This window comes from Hordeum vulgare, chromosome 1H, assembly GCF_904849725.1.
Source record: "Hordeum vulgare subsp. vulgare chromosome 1H, MorexV3_pseudomolecules_assembly, whole genome shotgun sequence".
Classification (NCBI taxonomy): domain Eukaryota; kingdom Viridiplantae; phylum Streptophyta; class Magnoliopsida; order Poales; family Poaceae; genus Hordeum; species Hordeum vulgare.
In genome coordinates, this window is record NC_058518.1 from 22,334,251 (window position 1) to 22,358,783 (window position 24,533).

The 24,533-nt window shown below is 43.2% G+C and overlaps 1 protein-coding gene and 1 pseudogene across 1 annotated transcript; both read left to right on the forward strand.

Moving 5' to 3' along the window:
- Positions 1-24,533, forward strand: part of LOC123395850 — a 64,034-nt pseudogene that overhangs the window by 20,623 nt on the left and 18,878 nt on the right.
- Positions 15,074-18,212, forward strand: LOC123395755 (MDIS1-interacting receptor like kinase 2-like). Its single transcript, XM_045090820.1, has 3 exons — positions 15,074-15,286; positions 16,124-17,834; positions 17,926-18,212. Exons 1-3 carry the CDS (start codon positions 15,074-15,076, stop codon positions 18,210-18,212), a joined length of 2,211 nt encoding a protein of 736 aa, XP_044946755.1.

Consider the following 24,533-nt stretch of genomic DNA (forward strand, 5'->3'; position numbering starts at 1 on the left):
CCAACTTGGAACCTTTTCAGAGTTCATTTCAAATGCTTTTCAATTTCATGGTCTTATAGCTCATAATAATCGGTAAATGCATGGAAAATAACAAGCAAAGTCAGAAAGGGTTGTAAATTGATGATGTGGCTTTGAATGGTGCATTTTGAACACAGAAAAACTATGGAGTTCAAATAAGTTCAAAAAAATGAAATCCCTTTGTAACAGACGAGTTTCCGTATGAAACCCTAATACTTCAAAAGAGATTGTGCGTTTTGTACACGAACTGCATCCAGTTTTTGCCGTAACCCTCTCAACTTTCTCGCACATGCTATGTGGGTGAAATGATGATACCATGCCAACTTGGAACCTTTTCAGAGTTCATTTCAAATGCTCTTCAATTTCATGGTCTTATAGCTCAAAATAATCAGTAAATGCATGAAAAATAACAAATGAAGTAGAAATAGTTGTAAATTGATAATGTGGCTTTGAATGGTGCATTTTAAACACAGAAAAACTATGGAGTTCAAATAAGTTCAAAAAAATGAAATCCCTTTGTAACACACGAGTTTCTGTATGAAACCCTGATACTTCAAAATAGATTGTCCGTTTTGTACACGAAGTGCATCTAGTTTTTGCCGTAACCCTCTCAACTTTGTCGCACATGTTATGTCGGTGAAATGATGATACCATGCCAACTTGGAACCTTTTCAGAGTTCATTTCGAATGCTTTTCAATTTCATGGTCTTATAGCTCAAAATAATCATTAAATGCATGCAAAATAACAAATGAAGTCAGAAATAGTTGTAAATTGATGATGTGGCTTTGAATGGTGCAGTTTGAACACAGAAAAACTATCGAGTTCAAATAAGTTCAAAAAAATGAAATCCGTTTGTAACAGACGAGTTCCCGTATGAAACCGTGATACTTCAAAAGAGATTGTCCGTTTTGTACACGAATTGCATCCAGTTTTTTCCGTAACCCTCTCAACTTTCTCGCACATGCTATGTGGGTGAAATGATGATACCATGCCAACTTGGAACCTTTTCAGAGTTCATTTCAAATGCTTTTCAATTTCATGGTCATATAGCTGAAAATAATCAGTAAATGCATGAAAAATAACAAATGAAGTTAGAAAGGGTTGTAAATTGATGATGTGCCTTTGAATGGTGCATTTTGAACATAGAAAAACTATGGAGTTCAAATAAGTTCAAAAAAATGAAATCCTTTGTAACACACGAGTTTCCGTATGAAACCGTGATACTTCGAAAGAGATTGTCCGTTTTGTACACGAAGTGCATCCAGTTTTTGCCGTAACCGTCTCAACTTTCTCGCACATGATATGTGGGTGAAATGATGATACCATGACAACTTGGAACCTTTTCAGAGTTCATTTCAAATGCTTTTCAATTTCATGGTCTTATAGCTCATAATAATCGGTAAATGCATGGAAAATAACAAGCAAAGTTAGAAAGGGTTGTAAATTGATGATGTGGCTTTGAATGGTGCATTTTGAACACAGAAAAACTATGGAGTTCAAATAAGTTCAAAAAAATGGAATCCCTTTGTAACAGACGAGTTTCCGTATGAAACCGTGATAATTGGAAAGAGATTGTCCGATTTGTACCCGAAGTGCATCCAGTTTTTGCCGTAACCCTCTCAGCTTTCTCGAAGATGCTATGTGGGTGAAATGATGATACCATGCCAACTTGGAACCTTTTCAGAGTTCATTTCAAATGCTTTTCAATTTCATGGTCTTATAGCTCATAATAATCGGTAAATGCATGGAAAATAACAAGCGAAGTCAGAAAGGGTTGGAAATTCATGATGTGGCTTTGAATGGTGCATTTTGAACACAGAAAAACTATGGAGTTCAAATAAGTTCAAAAAAATGAAATCCCTTTGGAATAGACGAGTTTCCGTATGAAACCCTAATACTTCAAAAGAGATTGTGCGTTTTGTACACGAACTGCATCCAGTTTTTGCCGTAACCCTCTCAACTTTCTCGCACATGCTATGTGGGTGAAATGATGATACCATGCCAACTTGGAACCTTTTCAGAGTTCATTTCAAATGCTTTTCAATTTCATGGTCTTATAGCTCATAATAATCGGTAAATGCATGGAAAATAACAAACGAAGTCAGAAAGGGTTGGAAATTGATGATGTGGCTTTGAATGGTGCATTTTGAACACAGAAAAACTATGGAGTTCAAATAAGTTCAAAAAAATGAAATCCCTTTGTAACAGACGAGTTTCCGTATGAAACCCTAATACTTCAAAAGAGATTGTGCGTTTTGTACACGAACTGCATCCAGTTTTTGCCGTAACCCTCTCAACTTTCTCGCACATGCTATGTGGGTGAAATGATGATACCATGCCAACTTGGAACCTTTTCAGAGTTCATTTCAAATGCTCTTCAATTTCATGGTCTTATAGCTCAAAATAATCAGTAAATGCATGAAAAATAACAAATGAAGTAGAAATAGTTGTAAATTGATAATGTGGCTTTGAATGGTGCATTTTAAACACAGAAAAACTATGGAGTTCAAATAAGTTCAAAAAAATGAAATCCCTTTGTAACACACGAGTTTCTGTATGAAACCCTGATACTTCAAAATAGATTGTCCGTTTTGTACACGAAGTGCATCTAGTTTTTGCCGTAACCCTCTCAACTTTGTCGCACATGTTATGTCGGTGAAATGATGATACCATGCCAACTTGGAACCTTTTCAGAGTTCATTTCGAATGCTTTTCAATTTCATGGTCTTATAGCTCAAAATAATCATTAAATGCATGCAAAATAACAAATGAAGTCAGAAAGGGTTGTAAATTGATGATGTGGCTTTGAATGGTGCAGTTTGAACACAGAAAAACTATCGAGTTCAAATAATTTCAAAAAAATGAAATCCGTTTGTAACAGACGAGTTTCCGTATGAAACCGTGATACTTCAAAAGAGATTGTCCGTTTTGTACACAAATTGCATCCAGTTTTTTCCGTAACCCTCTCAACTTTCTCGCACATGCTATGTGGGTGAAATGATGATACCATGCCAACTTGGAACCTTTTCAGAGTTCATTTCAAATGCTTTTCAATTTCATGGTCATATAGCTGAAAATAATCAGTAAATGCATGAAAAATAACAAATGAAGTTAGAAAGGGTTGTAAATTGATGATGTGCCTTTGAATGGTGCATTTTGAACATAGAAAAACTATGGAGTTCAAATAAGTTCAAAAAAATGAAATCCCTTTGTAACAGACGAGTTTCCGTATGAAACCCTCATACTTCGAAAGAGATTGTCCGTTTTGTACACGAAGTGCATCCAGTTTTTGCCGTAACCGTCTCAACTTTCTCGCACATGATATGTGGGTGAAATGATGATACCATGACAACTTGGAACCTTTTCAGAGTTCATTTCAAATGCTTTTCAATTTCATGGTCTTATAGCTCATAATAATCGGTAAATGCATGGAAAATAACAAGCAAAGTTAGAAAGGGTTGTAAATTGATGATGTGGCTTTGAATGGTGCATTTTGAACACAGAAAAACTATGGAGTTCAAATAAGTTCAAAAAAATGGAATCCCTTTGTAACAGACGAGTTTCCGTATGAAACCCTGATACTTCAAAAGAGATTGTCCGTTTTGTACACGAAGTGCATCCAGTTTTTGCCGTAACCCTCTCAACTTTCTCGCACATGCTATGTGGGTGAAATGATGATACCATGCCAACTTGGAACCTTTTCAGAGTTTATTTCAAATGCTTTTCAATTTCATGGTCTTATAGCTCATAATAATCGGTAAATGCATGGAAAATAACAAACGAAGTCAGAAAGGGTTGTAAATTGATGATGTGGCTTTGAATGGTGCATTTTGAACACAGAAAAACTATGGAGTTCAAATAAGTTCGAAAAAATGAAATCCTTTTGTAACAGACGAGTTTCCGTATGAAACCATGATACTTCAAAAGTGATTGTCCGTTTTGTACACGAAGTGCATCCAGTTTTTGCTGTAACCCTCTCAACTTTCTCGCACATGCTATGTGGGTGAAATGATGATACCATGCTAACTTGGAACCTTTTTAGAGTTCATTTCAAATGCTTTTCAATTTCATGGTCTTATAGCTCAAATTAATCCGTAAATGCATGAAAAATAACAAATGAAGTCAGAAATAGTTGTAAATTTATCATGTGGATTTGAATGGTGCATTTTGAACACAGAAAAACTATGGAGTTCAAATAAGTTCAAAAAATGAAATCCCATTGTAACAGACGAATTTCCGTATGAAACCCTGATATTTCGAAAAAGATTGTTCGTTTTGTACCCGAAGTGCATCCAGTTTTTGACGTAACCCTCTCAACTTTCTCGCACATGCTATGTGGGTGAAATGATGATACCATGCCAACTTGGAACCTTTTCAGAGTTCATTTCAAATGCTTTTCAATTTCATGGTTTTATAGCTCTTAATAATCGGTAAATGCATGGAAAATAACAAACGAAGTCAGAAAGGGTTGGAAATTGATGATGTGGCTTTGAATGGTGCATTTTGAACACAGAAAAACTATGGAGTTCAAATAAGTTCAAAAAAATGAAATCCGTTTGTAACAGACGAGTTTCCGTATGAAACCCTAATACTTCAAAAGAGATTGTGCGTTTTGTACACGAAATGCATCCAGTTTTTGCCGTAACCCTCTCAACTTTCTCGCACATGCTATGTGAGTGAAATGATGATACCATGCCAACTTGGAACCTTTTCGGAGTTCATTTCAAATGCTTTTCAATTTCATGGTCTTATAGCTCAAAATAATCAGTAAATGCATGAAAAATAACAAATGAAGTTAGAAAGGGTTGTAAATTGATGATGTGCCTTTGAATGGTGCATTTTGAACACAAAAAAACTATGGAGTTCAAATATGTTCAAAAAAATGAAATCCCTTTGTAACAGACGAGTTTCCGTATGAAACTGTGATACTTCGAAAGAGATTGTCCGTTATGTACACGAAGTGCATCCAGTTTTTGCCGTAACCCTCTCAACTTTCTCGCACATGATATGTGGGTGAAATGATGATACCATGCCAACTTGGAACCTTTTCAGAGTTCATTTCAAATACTTTTCAATTTCATGGTCTTATAGCTCATAATAATCGGTAAATGCATGGAAAATAACAAACAAAGTCAGAAAGGGTTGTAAATTGATGATGTGGCTTTGAATGGTGCATTTTGAACACAGAAAAACTATGGAGTTCAAATAAGTTCAAAAAAATGAAATCCCTTTGTAAAAGACGAGTTTCCGTATCAAACCCTGATACTTCAAAAGTGATTGTCCGTTTTGTACACGAAGTGCATCCAGTTTTTGCCGTAACCCTCTCAACTTTCTCGCACATGCTATGTGGGTGAAATGATGATACCATGCCAACTTGGAACCTTTTCAGAGTTCATTTCAAATGCTTTTCAATTTCATGGTCTTATAGCTCAAATTAATCCGTAAATGCATGAAAAATAAGAAATGAAGTCAGAAATAGTTGTAAATTGATCATGTGAATTTGAATGGTGCATTTTGAACACAGAAAAACTATGGAGTTAAAATAAGTTCAAAAAAGTGAAATCCCTTTGTAACAGACGAGTTTCCATATGAAACCCTGATAATTGGAAAGAGATTGTCCGTTTTGTACCCGAAGTGCATCCAGTTTTTGCCGTGACCCTCTCAACTTTCTCGCACATGCTATGTGGGTGAAATTATGATACCATGCCAACTTGGAACCTTTTCAGAGTTCATTTCAAATGCTTTTCAATTTCATGGTCTTATAGCTCATAATAATCAGTAAATGCATGGAAAATAACAAACGAAGTCGGAAAGGGTTCAAAATTGATGATGTGGCTTTGAATGGTGCATTTTGAACACAGAAAAACTATGGAGTTCAAATAAGTTCAAAAAAATGAAATCCCTTTGTAAGAGACGAGTTTCCGTATGAAACCCTAATACTTCAAAAGAGATTGTGCATTTTGTACACGAAGTGCATCCAGTTTTTGCCGTAACCCTCTCAACTTTCTCGCACATGCTATGTGGGTGAAATGATGATACCATGCCAACTTGGAACCTTTTCAGAGTTCATTTCAAATGCTTTTCAATTTCATGGTCTTATAGCTCAAAATAATCAGTAAATGCATGAAAAATAACAAAAGAAGTCAGAAATAGTTGTAAATTGATGATGTGGCTTTGAATGGTGCATTTTGAACACAGAAAAACTATGGAGTTCAAATAAGTTCAAAAAAATGAAATCCCTTTATAACACACGAGTTTTTGTATGAAACCGTGATACTTCAAAATAGATTGTCCGTTTTGTACACGAAATGCATCCAGTTTTTGCCGTAACCCTCTCAACTTTCTCGCACATGCTATGTCAGTGAAATGATGATACCATGCCAACTTGGAACCTTTTCAGAGTTCATTTCGAATGCTTTTCAATTTCATGGTCTTATAGCTCAAAATAATCAGTAAATGCATGCAAAATAACAAATGAAGTCAGAAATAGTTGTAAATTGATGATGTGGCTTTGAATGGTGCATTTTGAACACAGAAAAACTATGGAGTTCAAATAAGTTCAAAAAAATGAAATCCGTTTGTAACAGACGAGTTTCCGTATCAAACCCTGATACTTCAAAAGAGATAGTCCGTTTTGTACACGAATTGCATCCAGTTTTCGCCGTAACCCTCTCAACTTTCTCGCACATGCTATGTGGGTGAAATGATGATACCATGCCAACTTGGAACCTTTTCGGAGTTCATTTCAAATGCTTTTCAATTTCATGGTCTTATAGCTCATAATAATCGGTAAATGCATGGAAAATAACAAACGAAGTCAGAAAGGGTTGTAAATTGATGATGTGGCTTTGAATGGTGCATTTTGAACACAGAAAAACTATGGAGTCCAAATAAGTTCAAAAAAATGAAATCCCTTTGTAAACGACGAGTTTCCGTATGAAACCCTCATACTTCAAAAGAGATTGTCCGTTTTGTACACGAAGTGCATCCAGTTTTTGCCGTAACCCTCTCAACTTTCTCGCACAAGCTATGTGGGTGAAATGATGATACCATGCCAACTTGGAACCTTTTTAGAGTTCATTTCAAATGTTTTTCAATTTCATGGTCTTATAGCTCATAATAATCGGTAAATGCATGGAAAATAACAAACGAAGTCAGAAAGGGTTGGAAATTGATGATGTGGCTTTGAATGGTGCATTTTGAACATAGAAAAACTATGGAGTTCAAATAAGTTCAAAAAAATGAAATCCCTTTGTAACAGACGAGTTTCCGTATGAAACCCTAATACTTCAAAAGAGATTGTGTGTTTTGTACACGAAGTGCATCCAGTTTTTGCCGTAACCCTCTCAACTTTCTCGCACATGCTATGTGGGTGAAATGATGATACCATGCCAACTTAGAACCTTTTCAGAGTTCATTTCAAATGCTTTTCAGTTTCATGGTCTAATAGCTCAAAATAATCAGTAAATGCATGAAAAATAACAAATAAAGTCAGAAAGGGTTGTAAATTGATGATGTGGCTTTGAATGGTGCATTTTGAACACAGAAAAACAATGGAGTTCAAATAAGTTCACAAAAATGAAATCCCTTTGTAACAGACGAGTTTCCGTATGAAACCCTGATATTTCAAAATAGATTGTCCGTTTTGTACACGAAGTGCATCCAGTTTTTGCCGTAACCCTCTCAACTTTCTCGCACATGCTATGTGGGTGAAATGATGATACCATGCCAACTTAGAACCTTTTCAGAGTTCATTTCAAATGCTTTTCAATTTCATGGTCTTATAGCTCATAATAATCGGTAAATGCATGGAAAATAACAAACAAAGTCAGAAAGGGTTGTAAATTGATGATGTGGCTTTGAATGGTGCATTTTGAACACAGAAAAACTATGGAGTTCAAATAAGTTCAAAAAAATGTAATCCCTTTGTAACAGACGAGTTTCCGTATGAAACCCTGATACTTCAAAAGAGATTGTCCGTTTTGTACACGAAGTGCATCCAGTTTTTGCCGTAACCCTCTCAACTTTCTCGCACATGCTATGTGGGTGAAATGATGATACCATGCCAACTTGGAACCTTTTCAGAGTTCATTTCAAATGCTTTTCAATTTCATGGTCTTATAGCTCATAATAATCGGTAAATGCATGGAAAATAACAAACGAAGTCAGAAAGGGTTGGAAATTGATGATGTGGCTTTGAATGGTGCATTTTGAACACAGAAAAACTATGGAGTTCAAATAAGTTCAAAAAAATGAAATCCCTTTGTAACACACGAGTTTCCGTATGAAACCCTAATACTTCAAAAGAGATTGTGCGTTTTGTACACGAAGTGCATCGAGTTTTTGTCGTAACCCTCTCAACTTTCTCGCACATGCTATGTGGGTGAAATGATGATACCATGCCAACTTGGAACCTTTTCAGAGTTCATTTCAAATGCTTTTCAATTTCATGGTCTTATAGCTCAAAATAATCAGTAAATGCATGAAAAATAACAAATGAAGTCAGATAGGGTTGTAAATTGATGATGTGGCTTTGAATGGTGCATTTTGAACATAGAAAAACTATGGAGTTCAAATAAGTTCAAAAAAATGAAATCCCTTTGTAACAGACGAGTTTCCGTATGAAACCCTGATATTTCAAAATAGATTGTCCGTTTTGTACACGAAGTGCATCCAGTTTTTGCCGTAACCCTCTCAACTTTCTCGCACATGCTATGTCGGTGAAATAATGATACCATGCCAACTTGGAACCTTTTCAGAGTTCATTTCAAATGCTTTTCAATATCATGGTCTTAAAGTGCATCCGGTCCGCATTCTCGACCAAGCTGAACGTAAGACTCGTTGCAAAGTCACCAAGTTCCTTAAAGTGCAGTGGTCAAATCATTCTGAAGATGAGGCCACTTGGGAACGCGAGGATCATCTTCGTGATGAATACCCCGGGTTCTTTCCTTCTACCTCTTAATTCTCGGGACGAGAATTCTTGTTAGTAGGGGAGAATTGTGACATCCTCGACTTTTCCTACAGTGATGATTGTAATTAAGCGACAGTGATCCCGGGCTAATGATTCCACGTCATTGTGGATTATATCAATGTTGTGATGTTGGTTGAAACCGAATCGAAATTCGAAACCTTGAGATTAAGTCAAACGAGAAAAGATTTTATGTTGGTGAAATAAAAACATCGGGGAGTTATAAAAATTCCCTAGCGAAGTATAAAAATGAATCAGGCACTTTTGAAAATATTGATAAGCCCAATATATTCAAAAGTGGAGCCTTAAATAAAACAGAGTAAAGAGAAATATGGTAAATGTAAAAGAAATAAACAAAAGAAAGTATTAACAGTGTATATAATAAATTGTAAAAGAAAGTAAATTAGAATTAATAAAAAAAGAAAGTATTCAAAAAAAAGAAGGAAAAAGAACCCCCCCCCCCCCCGTGGCCCAACTAGGCCTAGTGGCTGAGCCGGCCAGGACACAGCCCTCCCGCAACCGCGAGACCCCCCCCCTCCCCCCGTGACCGCCAAACCCTAACGAACCCCGGTTCCCCCCATCGTTTCCAGCCGCCACAAGGGGCTCCCCCCTCGATCCCCCGACACTCGAGGGGGCCGCTCCCCACGATTCCTTGCCTCACCTCTCGGTCCTATCCCCCCGCACGAAAGAAATATCCCTCACTCTCGTTACCTCGAGCAAACCGCCAGAGCCCCCCCCCCCCCCCCCCGTGACCGAGCTCATCCCCCCTTCCCTACGCTCCTCTCGTCGGGACCGAGCCCCTCTCCCCACCGACAACCTCTTGTTTCCTCCCCCAAATCGGCCCCTCACTCCCTCCCCCGTCGGTCTCCCTTCCAGGTCCTCCCGCCGGCAGCCCCCCTACCCCTCCTCCCCTCGGCTCCTCCCACCTCGAGCCGAGAGGAACCTCCCGTCGGCCCCTCCTGCCTCCTAGGTTGACCGAGCCCTCCTGGTCTTCCCCCCATCGGCTGAGGCCCCCAAGGAGCCCCGCCGGCCGATGTGATCCAAACGTTTCGGGAACCCCGAGGTCCGGTTACAGGGAACTCGTCAAAACTCGTAGTTTTGGCCTATTCCGGCCAAATTTTGTATGCTATTAGTCACTGATTTTGGGTCCGCTGGGATCCGAACGTTTCGGGAACCCTGGGTGTGGTTACGGGGTAGTCGTCAGTACGTGCAGTTTTGTCCTATTCCAGCCAATTTTGTATGCTATTACACACTTATTTTGGGTCCTGCTGCGATCCAAAAGTTTCGGGAACCCCGGGCTTCGGTTACGGGGAACTCGTCAGAACTCGTGGTTTTCGCCTATTCTGGCCAGTTTTGTATGCTATTACTCACTGATTTTGGGTCCCGCTCTGATCCGAACGTTTTGGGAACCCCGGGGTCCGGTTACGAGGAACTCGTCAAAACTCATAGTTTTGGCCTATTCTTGCCAGTTTTGTATGCTATTACTCACTGATTTTGGGTCCTGTTGCAATCCGGACGTTTTGCGAACCCCGGGATCCGGTTACGGGGAACTCGTCAAAATTTGCAGTTTTGGCCTATTCCGGCTAGTTATGTATGCTATTAGTCACTAATTTTGGTTGCAGATGTGAGCCGAACGTTTTGGGAACCCCGAGGTCCAGTTACGAGGAACTCGTCAAAACTCGCAGTTTTGGCCTATTCCAAAGCCACTTTTGTATGCTATTACTCACTCATTTTGGGTCCCGCTCTGATCCGAAAATTTCGCGAACCTCGCAGTCCGGTTACAAGGAACTCGTCAAAACTGGCTTTTTTGGCCTATTCTCGTCAGTTTTGTATGCTATGAGTCACCGATTTTGGGTCTGCTGTGATCCAAACGTTTTGGGAATCCGGGTGTCCGGTTTCGATCGGGCGACTCATGTTCGTGGGGTTTCGATCCGTGTGCCGACTCGACCAATCACACCATGCATGGTATGGATTCTTCGTTTCGGGCCCAAAGTTCCTCCTCCCGTTCGAATAATCGTCATGCTCCTGTCATTCAAATCATTATTTTTTGGATCCCATTGTGAACAATGGTATCTTTTTTTGGTATGACGGAGAAATTTTCCAGCCCGAAATGACAGAAATTTGACCACGGCGGCGAGCGTCTCAAAGCGCTCCCGGAGGTGCAAAAAACGGTTGTAGGCACGTAGCACAAAGTTTGTTGGCCCCCAACTCCGGTATGGTGTCAAAAATTGAGGGCAAAACAGTCATTCGTTTTCTCCCGGGCGACGCAGGACAGCCTCCGGTAGGACAACGCAACCGTGTCATAGATGCTCCGACCCAGGCGACTACGGGCCCGTCGGAGAGGCCTCGTGGAGAAGACGGCCCTGAAATACTACCTTCTACACTCCGGTCGCATCCGTGCCACGCGTCGTCTCATGCCAAAGTGCTCAAAGCCGCATCTCCCTCTCAATGAGTACCCGAAACCAGGCTCTGTCTCTCTCCGCAACGTTTACTCTTGCTTTTGTTGGGGATATTTCATGTGATGATGAACAATAGTTGGTCATATTTTTGCCTGCAATGGTTTCCGTAGGATATTATGGATCGTGGCTCTGGTCCAGTGAAGGACACGGTTTTGCCGAAGCGGAGCCCGCTCGAGGGATACATGCTATTTTTTTGTCGGACGGCCTTAACGGGCGACTCATGTGTGCCGGGTCTCGATCCCCATGCCGAACCGACCAGTCACACCACGCACTGTACGGATTTTTCGTTTTCCACCCGAAGTTCCTTCTCCTATGCGAAAACTCGTCTCGCTCCCGTTATTTGATTTTTTTATCTACTCGTCTCGTCTCGTCTCGCCCCTCCAATGATTCATGAATAGTTCACTTCAGACCTACAGGTCCGTAGTTAGTTGCTAGATGGCTTCTTCTCTCTCTTGGATCTTCAATACAAAGTTCTCCATGATCTTCATGGAGATCTATCCGATGTAATCTTCTTTGGCGGTGTGTTTGTCGAGATCCAATGAATTATAGATTTGTGATCAAATTATCTATGATATATATTTGAGTCTTTGCTGATTTCTTATATGCATGATTTGATATCCTTGTAAGTCTCTCCGAGTCTTGGGTTTTGTTTGGCCAACTAGATCTATGATTCTTGCAATGGGAGATGTGCTTGGTTTTGGGTTCTGCCATGTGGTGACCTTTCCCAGTGAGAGTAGGGACAGCAAGGCACACATCAAGTAGTTGACATCAAGGGTAAAAAGATGGGGGTTTTATCATTGGTTTGAGATTATCCCTCTACATCATGTCATCTTGCTTAAGGCATTACTCTGTTTTTATGGACTTAATACACTAGATGCATGCTGGATAGCGGTCGACGTGTGGAGTAATAGTAGTAGATGCAGACATTATCGATTTACTTGTTTTGGACGTGATGCCTATAGAAATAATCATTGCATAGATATCGTCACGACTTTGCGTGGTTCTATCAATTGCTCGACAGTAATTTGTTCACCCACCGTCTACTTGCTTTCATGAGAGAAGCCACTAGTAAACACTACGGCCCCGGGTCTATTCACATCCATTGTTTACACCTCCGCTTTTACTTTTCTTTGTTACTTTGTTGCTTTCAGTTCTCACTTGGCAAACAATCTATAAGGGATTGACAACCCTTTCATAGCGTTGGGAGCAAGCGTTTGTGTTTGTGCAGGATCTTGAGATACTCCTCCATCGGATTGATACCTTGGTTCTCAAACTGAGAGAAATACTTACCACCGCTGTGCTACATCATCCTTTCCGCTTCGAGGGAACACCAACGCAAGGCTCCAAGGCCACGGGGGGAATCCTTTGCATACTTGCCTAGGAAGTCCCTTAAGGCGTAGCCGCAGCTGAAGGATTCCTGGTGCCATCGACACGACAATTTCTGGCGCCGTTGCCGGAGATCTTTTTGAGGTAGCAGAAGTATATCTGGCGCCGTTGCAAGGGAAGCACAGCTGACATCAGGGCCGACCAATGGGTTTCCCCTTATCTGAATCTCCTCCACCAGCTTCATCCGCGTCCACGCCGGCAACGCTAGGAAACCGCAGGAGAGAAGCACACCGCGGGTATCTGGATCAATGAAGATCCAATCTGAACAGTGACGAGTACCACCACCTTGCGCTGGCCGACGACGTCCGGGCGCCGGATCCAGAAGGATCTGACCCGAACTCGACGAGGCAGGCGACCACCATGTCTTGCCCTCCTGCGGCCGCCACACCGCGCCGCAAGAACGAACCCCAGTCGTGGACGCGCTCCACACGCTGCCGCTAGGATGCACATGCAGCTCCGCCGCACCGCGCGCTAGTCCGGCGCCTCCTCACGAACGGTCGTCCCGTGCCAGCCATGTCGCGTGAAGGGGAGAATATCCCCGCCGCCGCCCCTGCCAGCCAGGCTTCGCCCGGCGGCGCTGCTGGCGGTGGCGAGGACGAAGGAGGAGCGATGGAGGACCGGCGGCGGCGCCTAGGGTAACCCCCTGGTCGCCCACGGGGGCGACGGGAGGGGGTTAGGGGGGACAGGAAGGGGCGACGGGAGGCGGCGGCTAGGGTTACAGGAGGAGGCGGCGGCTAGGGTAACGTGGAGGAGATGTGATCCCTTCTCTCTCTGCGTCCTCTCGAATAACTAAGAGAAGGAAGGAGAGTTTTTTTTAACAAAGCCTTCTTAAAGCTAATCCTAAATATTTGTCTCTGTGCAGTTAATCTGAAGAAGGCTATGTTAAAAAAAAATTGTTCTTAAATATTTGTCTTTCTAGATATTTTACTATAGACTACATATATAATTTTGCTCCGTATGTAGTACGTAGTTGAATCTCTATAAAGACAAATATTTAGGAACGGAGGGAGTAGGTACGAAAGCTAATCCAATGAAGAAAGCATTGCCATGTTGTACCTATCAGATGGCAACTCTCCACTGCCTATACACATACTGTAAACTCGTCCAAGTTAAATTGCAGTAATAGGAAGCCAAATGCTCGATCGATACAAGGTAGACTGGACCGGAACAGAAAATATAATAGATAGATTATAATTTGCGGGAATAAATCTGATGATCGAGATTGTATGCATCATCTTTTTTTCTATAAAAAGTTGAAGTGCAGTGAGAAGAAACTTGGGGTGGTACCATTTGGTGCTGGTGTGAAAAGACGGGACATTGGTCATGCAGCTAGCACGACTTGTAGTCTTGTGTGTGGGATGGACCTAGACTTAAGGGAGGTTTAATCATGCATGGTCTGGTCATGGCATTCATGCAGGCTGGCAGATCACCATTATTTGATGCGCTGGATAGAGGGCTCACCATTATTTGATAGCTACTCCATCCGTCATGGTCGGTTTAGAAGACACAATTAAACTTGTGTGCGTTTTTAAAATAGACAAGGTTTAAGGCGCGAAAACAATTACTCCTATTAATTAGTACTAGTACTACTTCTGCATGCGCCCTTCTAATTTGCTGCTCACGCATTAGTACTAATATTTTTTCAGTTGATTAGGCGCATTAGCATCTACACCTGCTACATCTTACAACCAATCGATGACTAAATGCGAGACCTTCTAAACCGTGATTTTTCAGTTGAATGCGCATTAGTTGGTCCCAGAGATTTTCTAAACGTGCCTTCTAAACCGTGACGGAGGAAGTATATTTGCAATTGCCATGCAACACACTGTGCTGCACAGCTGATGGGCACATAAATGATAGCACCGGCAGTTTCGAATCAATTGATGTGTGTTGACTGACTTAGGGGACTTCGTAACAATCGAAGACACGCTGGTTAAACATAAATAGAGTTGCCATATGCATGAAATCAGATCCCAAAACAAACACAACATGCAAAGGCTAGGCTGCAAAATGCGAGCTCTGTTCCATCTCTTCCTGCTGCTCCTGCCGTGTCTTCTTTTCCTCGAAGAAGCACATGCGGCGCGGCATGGAGGAATCTCACTCAGGTCCCAACACATTGCCCTCCTTCACTGGAAAGCTAGTCTTGCGAGCCCGCCACTGCAGATGATCTCTTGGCAGGAGAATACCATCCCCTATAACTGGACGGGCATCATGTGCATGGCTATTCGCCATGGTCGTCGCATGCCTTGGGTCGTGAGCAACATCACCCTGCCGGATGCTGGCATCCATGGCCAGCTTGGTGAGCTCAACTTCTCGGCTCTTCCATTCCTCGCATATATCGACCTTCATAACAATAGTCTCCATGGCGCACTACCAGCTAGTATCAGCTCCCTGTCAGTACTTTTAGAACTCAACCTTGAGCAGAACCAGCACACAGGGGAAATTCCTTGTCAGATTGGTGACCTACAAAGTCTCAAGCTGCTTGATCTCTCATTTAATAGACTCACAGGACATATCCCTTTGTCCCTGGGTAACCTAACAAGGCTAACTCAACTTGGCATTCACCAAAACATGGTATCAGGCCCCATTCCTCAAGATATTGGAAGGCTTGTGAACCTACAAGTTCTACAAATAAGCAACAGCAGCCTAACCGGGTTGATACCGAAAACCATTGGAAATTTGACCAAACTAAATATTCTATACCTGTTTGGTAATCAACTTTTAGGGCCTATACCCCAAGAACTAGGCAGGCTAGTCCATTTGCAAGAACTTGAGCTTAATTCAAATGATTTTTCAGGTTCAATTCCAGTCTCCATAACCAATCTCACTAAGATGAACACACTTTTTCTCTATGATAATCAAATCACAGGTTCCATCCCCCCGACAATAGGAAATCTTAATATGCTGAATATACTTTGTCTCTATAGAAATCAAATAGCAGGTTCAATACCTCCAGGACTAGGGAACCTCACTAAACTAAATCAGCTTTTTCTCTATACAAATCAAATCACGGGCCCAATGCCTTCGGAAGTTGGCGGCTTGCTAAACCTCCAAGGATTATACTTATCCGAGAACCAAATATCTGGTTCTCTTCCTCACAGCTTAGGAAATATTACCAAGCTACTAGCATTATCCATCTCTGATAATCAAATAACCGGTTCCATTCCCCAAGAAATTGGCAATCTGATGAACCTCAAGTATTTAGGCTTGTATCTTAACCAAATTTCGGGATCAATACCAAAAACTTTTGGGAAGTTGCAAAGCATCCAAGAATTGCAACTCTTTGATAACAGTCTATCCGGTCTTCTTCCTCAAGAAATAGGACATCTCACAAGCCTTGTTAAACTTGGGTTATCTAACAACACAATTTCAGGACCTTTGCCGGAACATATATGCTCAAGGCGAAGACTTCAGTTTCTTGGTATATCTAATAATATGTTCAATGGCCTAATTCCAAAGAGTTTAAAGACATGTACGAGTTTAGTTGAAATCGACCTTCAGCGGAACCAACTAACAGGAGATTTATCTCAGCATTTCGGTGTGTACCCACAACTAAAAGGCATGCGCTTGGCCTCGAATAGACTCTCTGGGAAAATCTCACCAAATCTAGCTGCATGTACCCAACTAACGGTACTACTTCTATCACAAAATATGATCACGGGTTCCATACCTCCAGTCCTTTCTAAGTTGTCCAACCTAGAAGAACTAACACTTGATTCTAATCATCTCAGCGGTGAGATTCCACCAGAAATCGGCACTTTAGGAAATCTATATATATTGAACCTATCATCCAACAAACTATCTGGATCCATACCCATACAGATACAAAAGCTAAGCAATCTGGGATACCTTGATATATCTGGAAATAGACTGGGTGGATTAATACCCGAGGAATTAGGGGGCTGCATGAAACTACAATCCTTGAAGATGAACGACAACAACTTCCGTGGAAGTTTGCCTGGTGCGATTGGAAATTTAGCAGGTTTGCAGATCATGCTAGATGTGAGCAAAAATAACCTCAGTGGTGTGTTACCGCAGCAACTTGGGAAGTTGGAGATGCTAGAGTTTCTGAATTTATCGCATAACCAGTTCAGGGGCAGCATCCCATCATCCTTTTCAACCATGCTGAGCCTTTCAACAGTCGATGTGTCCTACAATGACTTGGAAGGACCAATCCCAACAACATGGTTACTCCAAAATGCTTCACCAAGTTGGTTTATTCCCAATAAAGGTATGTGTGGCTACCTCTATGGCCTGCCACCTTGTTATTCAACTCCAGTAGCTGGTCACCATAAACGGAAGACACTTGATTTGCTCTTGCCAATTGTTATGGTGGCGGTTTTCTGCATTGTTGTTATAATAATGCTTAGTCGTAACAAGAGAAAACCACAAGAAAGTGTAAATGTTGAAGGAAGGGACCTATTCTCAGTTTGGAATTTTGATGGAAGATTAGCATTTGACGATATTGTAAGGGCAACAGATGACTTCAATGATAAGTACATTGTTGGAAGAGGAGGATACGGGAAAGTCTATAAGGCACAACTCCAAGACGGGCAGATAGTTGCTGTGAAGAAGCTGCATCAGAGCGAAGAGCAGTTTAATGACGATAGAAGATTTCACAATGAAATGGAAATCTTATCACAGATTCGACAACGAAGCATTGTCAAAATGTATGGATTCTGCTCCCATTCAGCGTATAAATTTCTTGTCTATGACTACATTCAGCACGGAAGCCTCCACGTGACATTGGAAAATGACGAAGTTGCAAAGGAATTAGATTGGCAAAAGAGAATTGCTCTTGCAAATGATGTGGCTCAGGCAATATCTTATTTGCACCATGAATGCAGTCCACCTATAATCCATCGAGATATCACGAGCAACAACATCTTACTTGATACAACCTTCAAGGCTTTTGTCTCAGATTTTGGCACAGCAAGGATTCTTAAGCCCGATTCATCAAACTGGACTGAACTAGCAGGAACATATGGCTACATAGCTCCTGGTATGTACTAGTAGAACCTTTCTTCTCATGTGAGAAGCATTCATCTCTATACATTTAATCCTAATTCTAATGTTTATTTGGTTTTGTGCAGAACTGGCGTACACGTTTGTTGTGACAGAGAAATGTGACGTCTATAGCTTTGGTGTGGTTGCGCTAGAGCTAGTGATGGGCAAGCACCCAAGGGATCTATTAAATGGTATGTCAAGCGTGGAACAAGCTATGTTGGTGAAAGATATTCTGGACCAACGACCAACACCACCAACAACAACAGAAAATAAAAGCTTAGCTCTGCTCATCAAGCTGGCCTTTTCTTGCTTGGAATCTTCTCCACTAGCAAGGCCAACCATGCAGGAGGCATACCAAACACTCATCCAGTGACCCTCTCCTAGTTCATGTCCTGTGTATTAAATAAATCTAGCACCTTGTCCAGTCAATTGTTGATTTCCTTTTCTGGTTTTGAAATAATGGTCGATATGGTTGACACGAGTTGTGTGATCACCATGTCATAGTGAGGACCGCTCCATGAGTTTGTTCGTGCGGTGTCTAAGTCTTGCGTCGCCTTGAGCTGCGCATGCATGATCCTGGAGTCGTGGGATGGCACGACTCACACCAGGGCATGTTTACCGTTCTCTCGGTTAAGTTTGCTAGATTCAAATAAGAGAAGAGAAAAGACGAGAAAAGCTGTGGAAATTTGAGCAGCGCAAAGCACTTGTGTCCCTCTGACATTTCCTCGCACGCGAGTTCGTGTCTTTGTCGATTCGGTGCTGAAATTTGACGTTTCAGGAAAGCAATGAAGAGGTAATCACAAGAGTAGGCATGGCAAGACTGTGAAGGATGGCGCAGCCCTTTGGTTCAAAAGCGAAGCAAAACTGCTTCATTTGTGGTACGTTTCAGCTCTCTGCAGTTGGCTTGCTGTGGTTTGTGATGTTTGTATGTGCACTGCCATTTTCAGAGTGGACCAGACGTACATGACCATTAGCAGTAGTACGTAGTTCTATCCAGTGTGAGATAATTCAGTAAAACTATTCACTACTATTAATCCAGCATGCTTGACCTGAGAGTTCTTTGGTGATGAGCTTTAAAAAACAAAAAGGTGCACCTTATTAGTATGGATAGTCTATCAATTCTGTTAAGCCGGGCAGAAGCAGGGTTGTTACAAAAAGTGGCAACTCACGCAGCCCCATTGGCAGCAGTCGTGGCCATGCCATGAGCCGAGGAGGTTCGCCGGGTCGCTTTCCATGGCGGCCTTGAAGGCGAGCAGCGCCGCCCTCTCTGCCGGGATGCAGCTCCCGTTTCCACTTCCACCAGTGACGGCAGAGGCTGCTAGTGCTAGGGCTAGGGCTAGGATGATGAGCAGGTAGCTCGTGGAAGATGGTAGAGTTGTGGCCATTGTGATGTATGTTTCGCCTTCAGCATCACCGCACTACAAGAAATAAGGTCAATTATGACTTCCTATATTGGTCACTGATTCGTCATTGTTGTTGTCTATTGACCTTTTTTGACCAAATTTACAACGTCAACAGTTGGCCGTCAAGAATGAACAAACATGACCTTTCTAAAATTTTGGTCGCAGGTCTCTATCGAGCAAAATTTTGGTTTGATCATTACCTATTTGTGTGAGCCACGTAGGATCTGACGTGGCATTGCTAGTGACCAAATGAAATCATCATAAATTTCAGATCCCTGTCCACCAATCTAGCTACATGGGCCTGGCCCAATGCCTATTTTACTATTGAAAATGTCTGATTTGTTTGGGTTGAAGCATATTTTTTTGCTAAAAGCACACATATCTCAGGATAGGCCCATTAAAAATAAGTACAACAGAATAAAAGATTGTAAATAAAATATATATTTCATTTCAGTAACATATCACATCAAATACAATACATCATCCACCGACTCCACGCATTAAGGTTCAACGCCTGACAAGGACACATCAAAATAATTTTACATGTGCACAATAAAATACTTCTGCAAAAAACCTGCAAGGTTCTAGTATACAAGGTTCAACGCATTAAGGTTCATCATCTTCCTCTGCACAATATGCTCTTGCCATTGCCTCCTGCGAAAAGAAAATGATAGTAAGGCTTTCAGACCAAGGAAACTAGTAAAATTGCACGCACGATAACCAATGATAAAACAGTAGAAAATTGTTGCTGCATATACTTTGCTGCTTTGCTGATAAAACAGTAGAAAATGGTAATCAACAAACTGCTACATTCTTGCATTCCAAACAAGTCGAGACATGCTAGCGTGACAGCTGCACCGGCAAGCATGATTTTAACAAGGCGTTGTCGCCAGGTCGGACAAAAAAGAGGCACATAAATTAAAGGGATGTTTCCATTGGGGAGTACGTGGTGGGTGCAGCTGGGGATCGCGATTTTCGTTGCATGTCAGCGTCAACCCCTCGGTCGGTCGTCGCATGCTCAGCATCTACCGTGTTAACTTACCAGTCAAGGAGAGGAGAGCGTAAACAAATTTCAATCAACGAGACCACGACTTGTGGGTCGTCCATAGTAGTCGTTAGGAAATAGAGTATGGATATGCATGGACGGCAAAAGGAGAGCCTCTGTTGTCTGTTGTTGGCGTTTTTTATGGTTATACTATTTTAGTTTCTGCTGTTTGATCTGTGTGTTTTACTTTTGATGAACTGGTGTTCAGGCTTTGATCAAGGAAATTTTTGCTTCTGCTGTTTGATCTTTACTGGGACATGTACAAGTAACGCTGGATGCAGGATGACCTAGATGATTACACTCTCGGTGAGGCCGCTGGCAGGATGGATGTTTATGCTCCTTCTGTTCCAGCGACTGGAGAGTGGTATCGTACGTGAACACAATGGCGCAGTGCTACATGCAAAGATCGTCAATTTGGAACATGTTGGCTGTATTGAGATCGATTCTGAAAGTGACGTGACAGGGTGTTCAACTTCCAGCATTTTCACCGATGTCAAGTCAGTTATGCCATGCAGCATTGAAATGCGTGTGTAGGTGAGGCAACATGTACAATCATAGTCCAATTTGGTACTTCCTCCGTCTCTAAATAATTGGCGCCATTATTTAGAGACGGAGGCGAACTCGACGGAAACGTTGACCACCCACTGGTACCTGTAGGTGAGCACGGTGGCGAAGGCGAAGACGGGGATCCTGGTGAAGTAGAGGTATCCGACGACAATGAGGTAGAACTGCTTGAAGAGGGTGAGCTTCTTGAGGTTCCTGGCCGCCTTGCCGTCCGTCTAGGACGCCTCGCGCAGGTTGCGGATGGACCAGATGTTGGTAAAGAAGACGGCACAGCAGCAGACCACGTCCACCAGCAGGAAGATCTGGTTCCCGCCGGCCCCGTCACCCCGATCATCGCTGACGCGATGTTTTCGATCACTTGCAGCGGTATGATGATCATCAGCACGTTCTTCTCCCGCTCCTGCATGCATACATTCTCCATTCATCATGTCCATCGGCCGGGCTGTTACGACCTACTTACAGGAATACACGGATCGTGGATCTGGTCCTGTGAAAGACACCGTTTTGCCGAAACGGAGCCCGCTCGAGGGATACACGTTGTTCTTTTGCAGGATGGCCTTAACGGGTGACTCATGTTTGCCGGGTCTCGATCCCCATGCCGACCCGACCAATCACACCACACACGGTACAGGTTTTGTTTCCCAACTGAAGTTCCTTCTCCTATTCGAAAACTCATCTCGCTTCCGTTATTCGAATTATTTATTTTATCTAATAGTTACCCCCCTCTGGTAGTCTCGAATCCTCGACATTGAGTGGATACAGGGTACCGACAAAGGCCGTCGGTATCGCCAAGAATCCACGTGGGGCCATCCAGTTACCCTACTCTATCTTAGGATAAGACGTCGACCATACATGCATGCATGCAGAACTAGCATGGAGGCCTCTCAGAGCCCGCCCTCCTCCCTTCTATTTTCTTTTGCTTTGTTACATTGCGAGCGATCGGGTTGATCACCCACGCGAGCCGCTGTCAACACAGCTTCCATGGAGTTCTAGCGAATGGTCGCCACGACCACCTTGGTCTCGTTGATGGCTGCTGGAGTCATGGCGTCAAAGTTCTCCAATGTAACTTAGTCGGCTGTATTCGTTCCGATGTTGTACCGAAACACGCCCGAGGTAATCTTTACCTTGCCATCATAAGCCTCTCTGTCAACATTTCGATGGAAGAAGATGACAATATCGCTACCACAAATTGGCCACCCACCGTCCCTGATGAGCGCTAACCCGCGCAGGAAAATGTTCTGTGACAGGCCTATAGGTGGAGGAAGAAATACGCGCATGAAACGGAACACATTAGGTCTCTCTCATAAGAAAAAAAATGATAGAACGCAAGAAAAGCTAGCATGAGAGAGGCACAAGCTGTCTTTATTTTAGGGGGCGCACACTAGCTAGCTAAGCCCCTGTGTACGCGTTTCCTTCCCAGTCAGCCAAACGGGCCCAACCCAAGGAGCATGTACGTACATTGCCCAAAGGCATGTTAATTTTAGTCCCACCTCGCCTGGGTGAGGAGGTTGTGAGCAGCTTAAAAGGTAGGGTAACCACTATTTTCTAAATGGTAGTATAACCCCGTTGAGGGATAACACACATGCATATGTAGCGCGTGTGCTCGCGTGAATATTCGCGTATTGTACGCGACGCTTGGCACGTCGCCCGCCCTCCTACCCTCCTACCTTGGTATTTTCTTTTTCTTCTTTTAGAGGATGACCGACGAAACGCTTGCCAAGCAACACTAAGAGACCAAACATGGGACAAAGGATTTTAGGACCTGACACCACACCCCTCCTCCGCCTGTCCACCTCTCCCCGGAGGTGATGGGGATGGTTTCCGTCGCCTGTCCACCTCTACCCCGCCCCCTCCCCCGTCTCTACGAGAGGGCGCGTCCGGGCAAAGCTCGGCCGGCACCGACGGCGGCGGGGTTCTTCTCCTCGCTCAGGGGTGCTGCTTCGGGGCGGCTCTCATGCGCTAGGACGGCGCGCGGATGAGGTGCGCGACGAGGGACCGGCTCCTCCTTGCCTCTCCCTGTGGTGGTGGGCACGGGTGGATGGCAGCATGGAGCGCTTCGTGTGCGAAGGGCGTGTATGCGTGGAGGTTTAGGGTCGGATCGGGATCTGTCGGGAGTAGTACCCAGCCTGTAGTGGTGCGTGCATCTCATTGGATTTTTGCACGTGCATGCTTCATGCTTTGCCAGCCGGTAGGCTCGTCGAACCTATGTCGTGACGGGGCCCTGTCATCTCACGTGAACCATGCACAAGAAAAATTACACAATTCATAATTTTATGTAGGTCTCACTAGTAATTTTATGTAGGTTCTATTAGATGAGAATGGATGACACATAGCCAACCAGGTGATCTTTAGGGGAAGAGTACCCAAAGCTTTTGACATCAAGGTACCTGCTGCAATTGTAGTACTGCAATTTTTTCCCGCCAAAAAAGACCTTTTGCCATGGTAGCGTGAGTGTATATTTTGGTGGTTGTTCTCTATTCCAAGATTGATTATATATATGTTGGGGTTTGTTTCCAGACTGATATGTTTTATACCTGTAATTTTTGTTGTTGTAAACTTGGTCGGCCATATGCCTTCGACGTTATCGTCACCTTTCATTTTTTAGTTGGAGGTTATGGTACATAATTATTTTTTAAAATTATCTTCTAATTGTTATATTAGGATCATGGATCCGGTCCGATGAAGGACACGGTTCGCCGAAGCAGAGCCCGCACGAGGGTACACGTCTTTTTTTGCCTAACGGGCGACTCCTGTTCGTCGGGTTTCGATCCATGTGCCGACCCGACCAATCACACCATGCATGGTATGGATTTTTAGTTTCGGATCGAAAGTTCCTTCTCCCGTTCGAAAACTCGACTCGCTCCCGTCATTCGAATCATTATTTTTTTGGATCCCATCGTAAACAATGGCATCTTTTTTTTGGTATCACGGATAAAATTTCCCGCCCGAAATGACGAAAAATTGACCATGACGGTGAGCATCCCAAAGCGCGCTCCTGGAGGTGCAAAAACTGTTGTAGGCACGTAGGACGAAGTTTGTTGGCCCCCAACTCCGGTATGGTGTCGAAAATTGGGGGCAAAATATTCATTCCTTTTCTCCCGGGGGACGCATGACAGCCTCCGGTAGGACAACGGAACCGTGGCATAGATGCTCCGACCCATGAGACTCCGGGCCCGTCGGAGAGGCCTCGTGGAGAAGACGGCCATGGAATACTACCTTCCGCTCTCCGGCCGCGTCCGTGTCACGCGCCGTCTCTTGCCAAAGCGCTCAAAGCCGCATCTCCCTCCCCATGAGTACCCGCATCCAACCTCTGTGTCTATCCGCAATGTTTGCTCTTGCTTTTGTTGGGGATACGTCATGTGATGATGAACAATATTTCGCCATATTTTTGCCTATGATGGTTCCTGTAGAATATGATGGATCGTGGATCTGGACCTATGAAAGACACGGTTTTGCCAAAACGGAGCCCGCTCGAGGGATACACATTATTCTTTTGCAGGACGGCCTCACCCGCGCCGCGCCTCCCCTCCCCGCCGCGCCGCTCCTCCCGCCGTGCGCCGCCCCCACCTCCCCTGCCGCGCCGCTCCTCCACCGCGCCGCCGTCATGTCTTCCCCCGCCTCCACCTACTCCAACCCCTTCGTCGGGCCGGACCCTGCTGACATCCGTGACATCCCCATCCGC

Bases quoted from the DNA above. Each gene is read 5' to 3' on its own strand.
- LOC123395755 (XM_045090820.1), top strand. From the start codon at position 15,074: ATGCCTTGGGTCGTGAGCAACATCACCCTGCCGGATGCTGGCATCCAT. The intron at 15,287-16,123 runs ATTGGTGACCTA...CTCTTTGATAAC, and splicing joins CAGGGGAAATTCCTTGTCAG to AGTCTATCCGGTCTTCTTCC. The intron at 17,835-17,925 runs GTATGTACTAGT...GGTTTTGTGCAG, and splicing joins ATATGGCTACATAGCTCCTG to AACTGGCGTACACGTTTGTT.